Source organism: Bos javanicus, chromosome 2 (assembly GCF_032452875.1).
Source record: "Bos javanicus breed banteng chromosome 2, ARS-OSU_banteng_1.0, whole genome shotgun sequence".
In the NCBI taxonomy this organism is placed as follows: domain Eukaryota; kingdom Metazoa; phylum Chordata; class Mammalia; order Artiodactyla; family Bovidae; genus Bos; species Bos javanicus.
Window position 1 is genome coordinate 26,250,598 of NC_083869.1, and position 14,674 is coordinate 26,265,271.

A 14,674-nucleotide genomic window follows, 5' to 3' on the forward strand; every position below is an offset into this window, starting at 1 on the left:
ATCAGAAACCACACCTTAATTCTGGTAATTGAGAAATTATGTGGCTACAGTAAATAAAGAGTAAGCCATTTGTAAAAAATCAAAACACATATAAATTATTCCAGATACCATCTATCATTTTCTGACATATTACTTTACACAATACTGTTTTGGGGTCCTGCATTCTTACATTATTTTGAACATTCATCAGACTACTCATTTAAAAAGCCAGGAGTTTTGTCCTAATCATCTGGACTTGTTTTTCTACTTTGGAAAAGTAAAAAAGACCAACTCTGACTTGGTTGGGAATCATTTTGGAAATAATGGTGGGTGGTTGTTCACATCTGGACTAGGTATAAAACCATAACATTACGGTGATGAATGCCACAGAGCCTCATCTGCATATAAATAGGCCTAATCAGAAATGCAAATTGCAATCAGGAGAAATTTTTAAAGGCTGTGATAGCTGTGTGATTGTGCAGATAAAGAAAGGTTAACACTTGTATTGTTAAAGCAGTTAAATGGCTCCCAGCCGGCCAGAGCCTTCCTTTGCAAGAGAAATATGAAAGGGACAAAGCTTTCAAGCTGCAACATGCCTGCATGGAGCTCCCAGATAGCTTCATTTTCTGTAACTACTGCCTCGCCAAACATCAGCCCTATTCTGATGAAAGACAACCAACAAGCCTCTTGTACAAAACCTTAATGAATATAGACAATAAAAAATATATTGGCATTTAAATACCCTTCAAACAGACCTCTTTCAGCACCATTTCCCACTGAGACAGAAATAAAGGGTTAGAGAGAAAATCATGACTGATGTAACATTCTTCTAAAATTTTTTAGTGCTGGTACACATTTTTTTTTCATCCCTAAATTTTTCAGCATACTGGAGAAATATTCAAACCGAAAAAAAAAAGACCAGATATGATTATATAATTTAAAAAGAAAACACTAGTATTTAGACAGAGTACTTAAGCCAAAGCTGTATTTTTAGTCTTACCGTGCAAAGCCTAAAAAATCAACATCTCAGAAAAATTGGAGTACTGAAAATATGCGATTGTTACAACATACTCCTATTATTTTTCGAATATGTTGTCTTTCAGGAAACCCTCTATTCCCCCATCCCCCGTGCCAACCCCCTCCCCCGCCCCCCCGGCCCCCTTAAAAGAGAAATACATTTTACAATCAGGCTTTCACAGGTTTGGAGAGAAACTGTTTACCAACTATTTATTATCCTAACGAGCCTCGTTCACAAAGCACTAATGAGCCAAGAGCGCCATCTTGTGTCCTACCTTGGAATCTTAAAGAGCGTTTTCACAGGATGCATGTCAAAGAGGGGAGGATCTCCGTCCCCCAGTTCAATAGCTGTGATCCCCAAGGACCAGACGTCACAGCGAGCGTCATAGGAAGAGTCATACTGCTGCTCACAAGCAATGACCTACCAGACAAAAGCAGGACATAACACATCAACCCCACTGACACCTCAGACACCCCAAAAGGCCCTTGGCCAGTCTTAGCCCCCTTCTCAGTTTCCTGGCTACACTGATACTGAATTTCAGTAATAATAAAAGGTCCGTTTTCTAGGCCTTATTTGTGTGATTGACTTATCATCGGATATGTTCATTCATTTTTAAAGTGTATGAATTCAGTTCAATAAACATGCACTGAACCCTGTGGATACCAAGGACAGTGCAAGGGGAGGCGCAAGGGTGAACACCTCTCCACACCCACCCTGACGCCCTTTAAGTGTTAGGGTTTGTCGGTGTCCTTCACCTCGTTATCAGCTGCTGGTTCAACAGTGAGGAACAGCTGTTCTCGAAGATGCCTCTCTTGTATCTCCTGTGCAAAGTCCCTAGGAGTGTGGCACCGGGGCAGAAAGCTTTCGGAAGACTGATGCGGTCAACTTAAAATAGGAACCACTCCCTCGCATTCTCTTTTTCCAAGAAAATCTGCCCCCCTCCTCAAGCCCCAACTGGTTTATGTTTCCGCCCAGCTGCTGCTTCAGGGATTAGCCCAACTGGATACTGGAGAAGGGGAACCAGAAAATGCCCTTGGGCTTGTCATTGGTTTGAAGAGTTTGGAACCTTGTGGGAAAGTATTTTCCTATCAGCTTCTTGAGTTAGCAGGGAAAGCTCTACACTTAGACTCTGGTGGGTATCATAATGGGACTGGGAGAAGGCAGGGGTGGCCCGGAGCATGTGCAGGGACCAAAAGCTCCTGTTTGACCTGACATCTGCCTCCTTGACCTACGATAACCCATGATTATGAGAAGACGGGAGACTTTTACAGTCTGAAGCTGTGTTGGTGCAAACAGCCTATGAGGTAGGCATACAGCATCACTGGCCAAAGGGGTGGGCTTCCCTGCCCTCTTCGGCCATTAGAAGGTCTTTGAGTAAGATGGACCACCTGGTGGGGAGGAGAAGAGTAACAGATCTGGCTTACACATTAGCAGGAGCATTCTGGCTACTGTGCTGAGGATACATTAATAAGACACACGAGTAGAAGAAGCAGAAGCAGTTAAAGATGCTACTGCAGGAATCCAAACTAGAGACAGTGAGAAATAATCAGATTTTGATAATATAATTTTGAAGGTAGAGTCAATTGGATTTGCTGAATGGGGCTTATAAGAAAGAGGAGTCCAGAATTTTTAACCTGGGCAATTCCAGAATAGAACTGAATGGTATCTAATGAGACGGGGTTTGGGTTGAACACCATGCGCTCCACTGGGGACATTCTAAGTCTGAGATTACTGTGAGACTTCCAAATGGAGAATTTAATTTTAGCTAGGTAAGACTCAGATTTCTGACCTAGAGAATAAACATGTCTTGTTTAAAGCCACTAAATGTGTGATAATATTATGACAGTGACAGAAACCTAATACACCTTTTCTCTGCCAGACCCAGCTCACTGGTCTCACAACGCCAGGTGAACGTGCCCATCTTACCCAAGACCTGGTCTCCTACTTTTATAATTGTCCTCTACCCTTTTCTTCTGATTTCTGAACTAAAGAACCCTTTTCCATGTACCTGCATCCTTGGCCTGGGATGGATCCCAGCCCCATGCTCTGAACAGACTCGCCTGCCACAGAAGGATACATTTAACACATTAAAAGGATACTTTTAACACATTATTTTCAAATGTGCATTCAAACTCAAGTTCAAATAATTCCAATTTTGGAAGCAGAGGCCGTTCCATTGTCCCGCAAGACCTCACTTTCATCACCTCAATCAGGTGAGAAACTACATTATTTTAAAAGATCTCCAGAGAAGGCTATTTAACACCTTCCCTTTCAGAAATGACATTTCCAAATGTGTGAGACAAACATAATTTTAGACCTATCAATCAGCAAGTAGTTCACCATCCTTATACATTCCTGTGAAGAAAAGAGAAATAAGACTGTATCCTTCTCCAACAAGAGCTATGGCCGAGTGAAATTTAAAGTGACACCAAGTGAAATTTAAAGTATACAGTATACTAACACATATATATGGAATTTAGAAAGATGGTAATGATAACCCTGTATGCGAGACAGCAGAAGAGACACAGGTATATAGAACAGTCTTTTGGACTCTGCGGGAGAGGGTGAGGGTGGGATGATTTGGGAGAATGACATTGAGGCATGTATAATATCATATGTGAAACGAATCGCCAGTCCAGGTTCGATGCATGATACTGGATGCTTGGGGCTGGTGCACTGGGATGGCCCGGAGGGATGGTATGGGGAGGGAGGTGGGAGGGGGGTTCAGGATGGGGAACATGTGTACGCCCATGGTGGATTCATGTTGATGTATGGCAAAACCAATACAATATTGTAAAGTAATTAGCCTCCAATTAAAATAAATATATATTTTTAAAAAAAGAAATTTAAAGTGAACCTGTAAGAAATTAAATAACAATCTATGACACTTATAAATGTTCTAAGCCAGTACATACTAGCATGTCTAATAAAGGATGCAGGCTTCAAAAGCTTGGGATATTGGAGGGAGACCAATTCAGGCCAACCAAGATAATGAAAAGTAGCTAGTGCCCCTAGTCTGCAACTTCCAGGAAGAAATTCTAATTGACTTCTAGCCATCTCGAATGGGATACAGAAGGCAATTCCAAGAACCTGTCTAAAGGTGGGAATGGAGATATCCTATCGTTTCTCAAGTGCTGTTATAAAATATTCAAAACGTGTATCTGGTTTTCACTTCTCTTCACAGACAGACACATACGATCTTCAGCTCAGTTTGATTAATAGAAGAGTATCCTTCGGCCAAATACTCTTCCCTAAACTCAGCTAGCAATGTGACAAAGGAATTATTTAAGCTTAGCTTTCTAAAGAAGTCTATAGAAAATTTCTGTAGTAAAATAACTCACAAATAATTATTAAGTACTGATGAGCCAGCATGGTCCTAGGTAGGCACACAATCACTCTGTGAGACAGGTACATTACTACCTGTAGTAGGCATGGAAATTGAGATACAACACAGTTAAATAGCTTCCCCAGGACCCGTAGCTAGTCATGGTCAGGGACAGAATTTGATCCCAGGCAGAGGAGAGACATCTAAACATCATAATATGATAAGTTCTCTAAATAACAAAGGTTATCAAGGAACCTGAATTATCAGCATCCGTACTCATATGTTGACCAAACTAACCACGTTTTTGAGATTTGTTTCATCTAAAGTCCATGTCTTCAGAGACAGTGTCTCTTTCCCTTTCTCTTTACTGAGTTATGTGTGATGGGATTCAAAGAAGAGGTTACATTGCTGATGGCCGGTCAACACATCCTGGAACTGTATTCCAATCAATCCAACATCAAAGTCTGCAACTGTTTCTTTAGAAGAAAAAGCAATTGCATTCTCCTTAGCTCAGCATTCTCCTTGTCTCTAGGTAGAACAAAACTGAGTTAAGAATGCTTAGATGGTCAATTGGTCTTGCCCCCAGGAGAACGTGACCTCTCAAAGAGCTCTCTGGATCGCTCGTTACAATGCCCCACAAAGAAAAGGTGAATGGCAGCGGCAATCAAGGGCACTGCCCTGGGACCAGGTTTCCCAGGTTCTGTAAGTCATATTAAAGGGGTGAAGACAGGGGAGTTTGAAATGGCATTGCCACAGGCCCATGACCCCAAACGCCTCATCCTCTTCCATCCTTCCACCTCAGCTCTGCTGCCCCCAGGAGGAGACATACTTGAGACAAGTGTATACTCTCTCTTACGTCAAGCCTTTGCTTCAATCACAGGAGTATAAATGATGTTGGTGGCAGCGGAATGAGGACTATGGAACAGGTGAGAGAGAGAGAGTTCAAGGGAAGACTTGCAGGACTTGGGAGGCTAGGGAAAGGGGCACACCAAGGAAGACTAACATAAGACCTGGGTGACCAGGAGAATGATGGTACCATTCACAAAACAGGGAAGTCAGGAAGAAGACATCAGTTTGGTAGGCAGTATAGCACTGGAAAAGACTCTGATGCTGGGAGGGACTGGGGGCAGGAGGAGAAGGGGATGACAGAGGATGAGATGGCTGGATGGCATCACCAACTCAATGGACATGAGTCTCAGTGAACTCCGGGAGTTGGTGATGGACAGGGAGGCCTGGCATGCTGCAATTCATGGGGTCACAAAGAGTCGGACACGACTGAGCGACTAAACTGAACTGAACTGAACTGATTGACAGCAAGTTCAAATTGAGTCTAAGCTCTATGCCTAACTAGGTACAGAAAAGTCATGTGTGCTCTTGGAAATTTTTTTTCCCATATGTAGATTCAATAAGAAAAACAAAATTCCATCAGGATCAGGAACAGAATATACTAAATGGTAACAATGAAACACCGATGTGCTTTTAATGACTATATGGAATTTTATGTTACAGTAAATATATCTTACATTTCACAACTCTGTAGAGTTTAATCTTTCTATTGTTGGTTGCCAACACAACTAGTCAAAGTTTGTAGTTTGAATACACAGTTATAAGTACCAGAAGCAGATGCAAGGTTGTATATCATGAACTTTAACAAACTGGGATATTTCTCTTAATCTAGTATCGTGAATAGAAAAACTGCTAATGAATGTAAATTCTAAAAAGTAAGAATTCTCCATAGTTGATTCTAGAGTCTCACAAGCATGTTCACATGAAGAAGATATGTCTTCTGGAATGTTTCACATGATGTGTATGTAAGTACATCTGGCAAAAGCTAAGAGCATAGAATTAACTGAATTAAAGAGAGTTCTACAGCAATATTTGCTGATGACCTATCGGCTCCAAGATTAAAATGCTGATTCATTGAGTCTCTGAGTTTCAGGATGTATAAATTCCTACAAACGTCTGCATAGTCACCTTTAACAACCTTCTACTCTTCTGCATGATAACAGTGAGTGTTTATACTGCTTCTGAGTTTTAATGAGTAGTTTTATCCACTTGGTGTTAATCTATCCTTAGCCTCATCACTTATTCTAGGTTTTAAAGGGGCCAGTCTTACGATCTCATCGAAGTGACCCCTGAAGTAAACAGAAGTAACACAGGGTGAGGATTATGTCTTATCTTTCTTCCTTCCCCATCCATATCAATTTGTGGCACTCATCAGAGAAGCTATGCTGAAAAACTTCTGGATTGGAATCAGAAAGTCTGAACTCCATTATTCACTAGCTGGGTCCCTCTGATCAAGTCCCCTGAAAATTTTGAGCTGAGGGTTCTTTAGTTATAATGCTCTCACTTTCTAGATCTATAAAATGGCAAGGTAGGGATGAATGATCTCTAGTATCCCTTCAGCTCTAATATACTGACTTCATGATTTCAAAATAAGTGGTTTTGGGGTATCTCAAAATGAGAGGCTAACTTCTCTATGCAAATTACTTAGCAAACAGTAGATTATTCTGGGGTATGAACCGGATGACTAGAATTTTGAGTGGATTGTATTGCTAATATTTGGTAGAAGGTGTTAAGGTCTATGAAAAGATGCTGGTTGCTGTGATAATGCCTCTGTTAAGGAAGCTAAGCTTCAGCAACACAGCAGTTGTTTGGATGCTGGTTAATGGAGCATGTCCACGTTCCTACCTTGAAATGCAAACTTATGACTTTTCTGATACACTTAGACTACATTGATGCTTATTTTAGGAAGGGGAAAGACACTAATGCTTGGATTTCTGGCAATATCTATGCACCAACTGCCTCAGTGCTCAATATCAATACCTATTCTACCCAGAGATGGGCTGCTGCTGCTGCTGCTAAGTCACTTCAGTCGTGTCTGACTCTGTGCGACCCCATAGATGGCAGCCCACTAGGCTCCTCTGTCCCTGGGATTTTCCAGGTAATAGTACTGGAGTGGGTTGCCATTGCCTTCTCCAAGAGATGGGCTAGAGCCTCTGAAATGTTAGTCATTACCACCTGAGCTACCCCAAAACTTCTTTCTGGAGGGAGCTGAGGACAAGAAATACGTTTTCACTATAGTTTAGCTTGACTGGTCTTTGTAGTCACTTTTCTTTGTTAGGGCAGTTCTCGCTAGACTTCTTTAAGCTAATGAGTTCCAAAGTTCAAGACTCTAAATCCACCCCAGTCACTCCCTCCTCCCCTCTCTTAAAGGAGTTTACAGGCTGAAACTGTAGCTACAATTTGATAACACAACTGCTTTGACACATACCATTTCTTTATCTGTCCTTGGGCATGGTCCACTGAGTTCTGTTGAGGAGGCTGGCCCTTTCTTTAGCCATGAGCTGGAGAAAACTAATTGTGAAAAGCTCTGGGACTGTGAAAAGACTTGGCCCTCTGGCGGTTGCAAAAAGGTCCCAGACCCAGGCATCTTCATTTCGGTTTTGCCACCCTCTCACTGGATAACTTTAGCAAATTATTTAATCTCCCTGTATCTCTTCTTCCATGGAAAAGAAATGCAAAAAAGCAAAATGGCTGTCTGGGGAGGCCTTACAAATAGCTGTGAAAAGAAGAGACGAGAAAAGCAAAGGAGAAAAGGAAAGATATAAGCATCTGAATGCAGAGTTCCAAAGAATAGCAAGGAGAAATAAGAAAGCTTTCCTCAGAGATCAATGCAAAGAAATAGAGGAAAACAACAGAATGGGAAAGACTAGAGATCTCTTCAAGAAAATTAGAGATACCAAGGGAACATTTCATGCAAAGATGGGCTCGATAAAGGACAGAAATGGTATGGACCTAACAGAAGCAGAAGATATTAAGAAGAGGTGGCAAGAATACACAGAAGAACTGTACAAAAAGATCTTCATGACCCAGATAATCACGATGATGTGATCACTGACCTAGAGTCAGACATCCTGGAATGTGAAGTCAAGTGGGCCTTAGAAAGCATCACTACGAACAAAGCTAGTGGAGGTGATGGAATTCCAGTTGAGCTATTCCAAATCCTGAAAGATGATGCTGTGAAAGTGCTGCACTCAATATGCCCGCAAATTTGGAAAACTCGGCAGTGGCCACAGGACTGGAAAAGGTCAGTTTTCATTCCAATCCCAAAGAAAGGCAATGCCAAAGAATGCTCAAACTACCGCACAATTGCACTCATCTCACATGCTAGTAAAGTAATGTTCAAAATTCTCCATGACAGGCTTCAGCAATACATGAACCATGAACTTCCAGATGTTCAAGCTGGTTTTAGAAGAGGCAGAGGAACCAGAGATCAAATTGCCAACATCCACTGGATCATCGAAAAAGCCAGAGAGTTCCAGAAAAACATCTATTTCTGCTTTATTGACTATGCCAAAGCCTTTGACTGTGTGGATCACAATAAACTCTGGAAAATTCTTCAAGAGATGGGAATACCAGACCACCTGACCTGCCTCTTGAGAAATCTGTATGCAGGTCAGGAAGCAACAGTTAGAACTGGACATGGAACAACAGACTGGTTCCAAATAGGGAAAGGAGTATGTCAAGGCTGTATATTGTCACTCTGCTTATTTAACTTATATGCAGAGTATATCATGAGAAACGCTGGGCTAGAGGAAGCACAAGCTGGAATCAAGATTGCCAGGAGAAATATCAATAACCTCAGATATGCAGATGATACCACCTTTATGGCAGAAAGTGAAGAGGAACTAAAGAGCCTCTTGATGAAAGTGGAAGTGGAAAGTGAAAAAGTTGGCTTAAAGCTCAACATTCAGAAAACGAAGATCATGGCATCTGGTCCCATCACTTCATGGGAAATAGATGGGGAAACAGTGGAAACAGTGTCAGACTTTATTTTTGGGGGCTCCAAAATCACTACAGATGGTGACTGCAGCCATGAAATTAAAAGACGCTTACTCCTTGGAAGGAAAGTTATGACCAATCTAGATAGCATATTCAAAAGCAGAGACATTACTTTGCCAACAAAGGTTCATCTAGTCAAGGCTATGGTTTTTCCTGTGGTCATGTATGGATGTAAGAGTTGGACTGTGAAGAAGGCTGAGCGCCGAAGAATTGATGCTTCTGAACTGTGGTGTTGGAGAAGGCTCTGAGAGTCCCTTGGACTGCAAGGAGATCCAACCAGTCCATTCTGAAGGAGATCAGCCCTGGGGATTCTTTGGAGGGAATGATGCTAAAGCTGAAACTCCAGTACTTTGACCACCTCATGCGAAGAGTTGACTCATTGGAAAAGACTCTGATGCTGGGAGGGATTGGGGGCAGGAGGAGAAGGGGACGACAGAGGATGAGATGGCTGGATGGCATCACTGACTCAATGAACTTGAGTCTCAGTGAACTCCGGGAGTTGGTGATGGATAGGGAGGCCTGGCGTGCTGCGATTCATGGGGTCGCAAAGAGTCGGACATGACTGGGCGACTGAACTGAACTGAACTGATCTCTTCTTCCTGTGTAAACCAAGCAACCCCTTCTGCCTGGGTGTTGTCTGAAGCACTGCTTAGGGAAATGCTGATTACCCAGCTTTTTCTATGGTACCAGAATGTTAGTAGTGGATATCACTGGGTCATAGATGCATGGGTAATATATATTTTATTGATTTACTTCTATCAGACTGTTTACATTTTCTAAAATGTCTACAAGGAACACAAATTATTTCTATAACCAAAAAAACAAATTTTGTCTGTTTTTCTGTCTTGAAATGTAAATAAGTACCAGAAAGTTTGCCTTGATCTTCGAAAGGGTGTGGTTACTTCCTCAGGGGTATGTATTGGCTGTGGGGATTCTTCATCAGCAAGTTGACAGGTTAAAGGTGATGTCTTGGTTGTAAAACCAGGGTCGCACAAGTTTAAAAAGAATTCTCTTTAAACCATACCGCATTCCATTTTAAGCACAAGACTGGGCATAGTACTTTTACTTTCTCAGGCCACCGGAGTCCCATGGAATGCCCCATGATTACAGTTTCATTTCAACCTAGACTAAGAGTAGGGCTTACTGGTAAAGGTGCCAAAACAGGGGTGAGGTCTACCCTCTATCTTTGCAGAAAGACTTGAGCTATAATAACCTGAGAGAACAGTCTCTCCTCATCTCAACATCTTCATTATCTGGGAAGAGTATCTGTATTAGACTGGATATAAGGGGAATAAAAAGTAGTTAACATATGAACTCCTGCATTCAGAAAACCTAGATTTCTCCAAACTATTTAACTTAAACCATTTATCAAATGACAAATCAAAGAGCTGCTGGGCTGAAATCTCTTTCAATAATGTGATTTTTAACCAATATTTTCAAGCAAATAATATTACAGTAGCACCATCCACCATAAGGAAAAATGTTTTGCTCTTTTAAAAAATGATTTACAAAACTTAAAAGACAACAGCTGTTATTCAGACTATTTTATTTTTCCACTAATTTTTAAAATGTCATTAAAAATGCAATTAAGTTTGCTTTATATGTTCTGATTTTTCATCTTACTAGAATTGATTGTGTGATCCAAAATTATAACCAAAGGTCAAGATTAAAATTTCAGTCAAGTACACAGGCAAAATGCTGTTATCTCAAGAGCTAAATTCAGCTTAAAAAGAGGCAAAGCAAATAGACCTAAAGCTATTAATCCTTGGCTGACCTTGAGCCCAAAAATACAGTCAACAGACTGGCAAATAAGATGGGCTGAGAAATAGGTAGGCAAATAGGATTCTTAATTTTGCTTACATAATTCACACAGCATAATTAATAAATGTTACTGATCATAAAGATTTCTAGAATAGAATTTCCCTAGAAATGTAAATTGCAGCTATAAATATTCCAGTGGCAAATATTATTCATCGGTTTTACATACAAACATCTTAAAGTGTTACAAGCTGAGATACTGAATAAGCACATGAAATCTCTTCCCTTGGATGAAATATAACTTCAAGGGAGAATACATTTGAGATTTGAGGGGTTTTTTCCAAAAGGGATGTGGACTAGAAGAACTGAAATTGATGGGGTGGTGCTTTTTTTGGTTCATTCATAAAACTCAAGGCTAGAACTGAATCTATATTCCGTATACTGAGAAACTTCCAGTAATAATTTAAATTATGCTGTTCACATAAAATTGAGAAAGCCCTCTAATTAAAATATGATGTTCTGCAAGCCTTTTGTCAGGATTGTAATACTCAGCTTACGACTTGAGAAAAATAAAACAAGGTTCAACTTAAACAGACACAGAGCATACGTACACAACACCGCTTCCCACCATGGCGGGCGGAGGAAAGACACAGAGCGCATGTACACAGCGCCGCTTTCCACCACGGCTGGCGGAGGGCAGAGGGGGCTGTTCTGGGTTTGAGGCCAGCACACAACACCAATTTTTGTGCTGAAATCCCCCAAAGCCCTGGAAACATATCACTTTTGTGGTTGTTTTTTTGTTACGGACTGTAGCCTACCAGACTTCCCTGTTCATGGGATTTCCCAGGCAAGGATACTGGAGTGGGTTGTCATTTCCTTGTCCAGGACATCTTTCTGACCCAGGAGTCAAACCCGTATCTCCTGCACTGGCAGGTGAATTCATTACCAATGAGCCACTAGGGAAGCCCAACATATTACTTACACTTAACTGGCAAGCCCTGCTCTCAGACTCAGGACCAGTATCACAGAATTCCCCTGTGAAAGCAAAATCAGTGAGCCCAAATTTGTGTATATGTCCTTAGCACTCAAAGACTCTAAAGAAATACATGTGCTTGGAGACCCAGGGGAATCCCACCGCCCTCCCCTAGCAGCTTTCCCCAAATTGGAGATGGATGCTGGAAGGGATCCTAGGATTCATTAACACAATCCCCCTATTTGACAGATGAGGAAACTGAGGTCTTGGAGAATAACTGAGTCACAGAGCTGGTTTGTAGCCAAACCAGGAGCAAAGTCCATGTCTTCTCCATGAGTGAGGCATCTCCCAGGGATTCTTATAATACACAGAATGCTGAGACACTACCAAAGGGATTTCGTGTTCCATCGTAAGCCACAGCCACAGTAACTGCCATACTCTGAGCATGCAGCACTCCCTCCACTTAAGCAGGTTATTTCTACTGCCTCTCACCGCCCCATGCCCTCACTCTTCCTTCCACTGTGCCTTTCCTTTGTCAGCTAGTGATCTAATTCTACCAGAGTAGTTCTACAGTTTCATTCTTTTTACAGCTGTTAGGTCAGGTAGTCTTACCTTAGGGGAGGAAACAGATTCAGAAGGGTTAAGAAACTCTCCCCAAGTTATATAGCCAGTAGGTAACACAACTGAAGCATGAGCCACAATAAGAAACTAATAGGGGGAAGGGATGTGGGTAGTTTTTCTCCTCTACAGTACATCTGAAAAACAGGAAGGGAAGCAAATCGAACAAAACATCTGAATGTTCCTTCATGGGCACACCCCTTTATCTGCACATGGTCTCTGGGTTATGTCCTCTCCCAGACTGACATCGCCATGCAAACCAGGGCACCCTTGGGAACATCACACAGTCCTAGCAAAGAGTGATTTCCTTTACCTTTTTAAAACCATAAAAGGTATGGAAAAAACCTGGGACATAATAGAGCACCATGAATACAAGTCCCACCTACTCGGGCTTCATGCCCAGCCCAGGCTCCCCTGGGTCCCATTCCTAATGCTGACTGCCCGCCTCCCTCTGCTTTCCTCCCACAGCTCAGGGTCCATCGTTCAGAGGAGCCAGGGCAGCACTGGCCTAGCTGTGAACTCCCTTCCCCTTCCATGGGCCTGAGTCCCTGTTCCCGGGGCAGGGCAGTGAAGGCACTAACCAGAGGGTAGCCGCCGGGTGATTCGACTTGGAGCCTAGGAGGAGCAGAGGCGGGCTCTGACATTTCTTCAGCAAACACTTCTGCCCCCGAGGGAACAGTTCTTCATCTTTGGTGGGTGAAGAAGGGGAAACAACAGGTGCCTTGACCTTCCTCACCTCCCCAGAGAGGGGTGGGAGGACAGTCTGGGAATTCGACATGCTCACAGAGGCTATGACTCTGATACGTCTTACTCAGCCCTGAGCAGGAGGCAGATTGGGGTCCCCACGTGCTTCTGCACATCTGGAAGCTGAGGCCTCAAATGGGGTTCTATATTTAGATCTGCCAGGAGGAGGGTATGGACAAGTCACCACCACCTCCGGGGCCAGCCCCCCACCTCCACAGTGACAGAAGATATATGGTTCTGCAGAGCTCCAGCTGAGAGGGGAGCTGGGGCTGAAGCTGAGGGTGAAACCTGGGGCTGCATTAGTCACTGTGACCCTTCACCCACCGCAGCCCCAAGTGTTTGGGTTGTGCTCCAGGACCCTCAAAGACAGGACCACCCTGGGAATGCAGGTAGGGTCTGCCCCAGAAGGAGAAGGGAGGGAATCCTTGCTTCTCACAGGCTGACCCAGGAACTTGGAGGGAATCAGGGAACACAAATGGCTGCAGAATCTCAGAGATGAATGTTGTGGGGGAAGACACACAGGTCTTTCAGTCAATGATCCAAGGTTCTAAATCCCTCACTTGAATCTCCTGAGCAACCAAAGCCTATATTCCTCACAGTGAAGTGAATGGCATGTGGGGGTCCCAAGAATCCCCAGCCTTTCAAAACAGTCAGGGAAAATTGGACCCTGAAAGTCTCACCATTGTCATCACTTCATCCTTACTGAGAGCCTAGAGAAATCCCCTCTTCATTATTCCAGGAATTCCAGGGGCTCGGAATGTGAGAGTGGGAAGAGTCTCTTTCCCCCAGAAACCATCAATGTTCTCTGAAACACAGAATGGACCTCAGAGGCAGAGACTACCCAGGCCAGTCCTCTCTGAGCTGAGAACAGGGCAGGAAAGGTAGGGTTCAGGCCACAGGCCCCACCATTTTTACAGCACACACTATGATGAGTATGGCAGCAAGCACTTTCAGGACATCATTTCAATTTGTCCTCTGAGGCTGCTTAATTTCCCTTCTCACTTTACCTCTTTTAACTTCTCCCATCTTTCTAATCAGAATATTCAGTAACTCGCCTGAGGTCCATAATTAGGTGTGTAAGTAGGGTACCTACTATTTGCTCGCAGGTCTATGACTCCAAAATTTGTACTCTTATCTTTTCTACCAAAAATCAAGCCATATTAAAGTAACTGAACCACATTCACTTTTTAAAAATGAGTGGCAGGGCTATACCTAAAATTTGCTGCTGCTGCTGCTGCTGCTAAGTCACTTTAGTCATGTCCAACTCTGTGCGACCCCATAGACAGCAGCCCACCAGGCTCCCCCGTCCCTAGGATTCTCCAGGCAAGAACACTGGAGTGGGTTGCCCTTCCCTTCTCCGATGCATGAAAGTGAAAAGTGAAAGTCAAGTCGCTCAGTCATGTCCGACTCTTAG

The 14,674-nt window shown here is 42.8% G+C and overlaps 1 protein-coding gene across 1 annotated transcript in view; it reads right to left on the reverse strand.

The window, feature by feature from the left end:
* Positions 1-1,267: 1,267 nt before the first annotated feature.
* LOC133258933 (myosin-IIIb-like) overlaps positions 1,268-14,674 on the reverse strand; it is a 40,157-nt gene continuing 26,750 nt past the window's right edge. The window contains exon 7 of the mRNA XM_061435674.1: positions 1,268-1,417. Within this exon, the coding sequence (XP_061291658.1) occupies positions 1,268-1,417 (150 nt within the window). The remainder of the gene's footprint in view (positions 1,418-14,674) is intronic.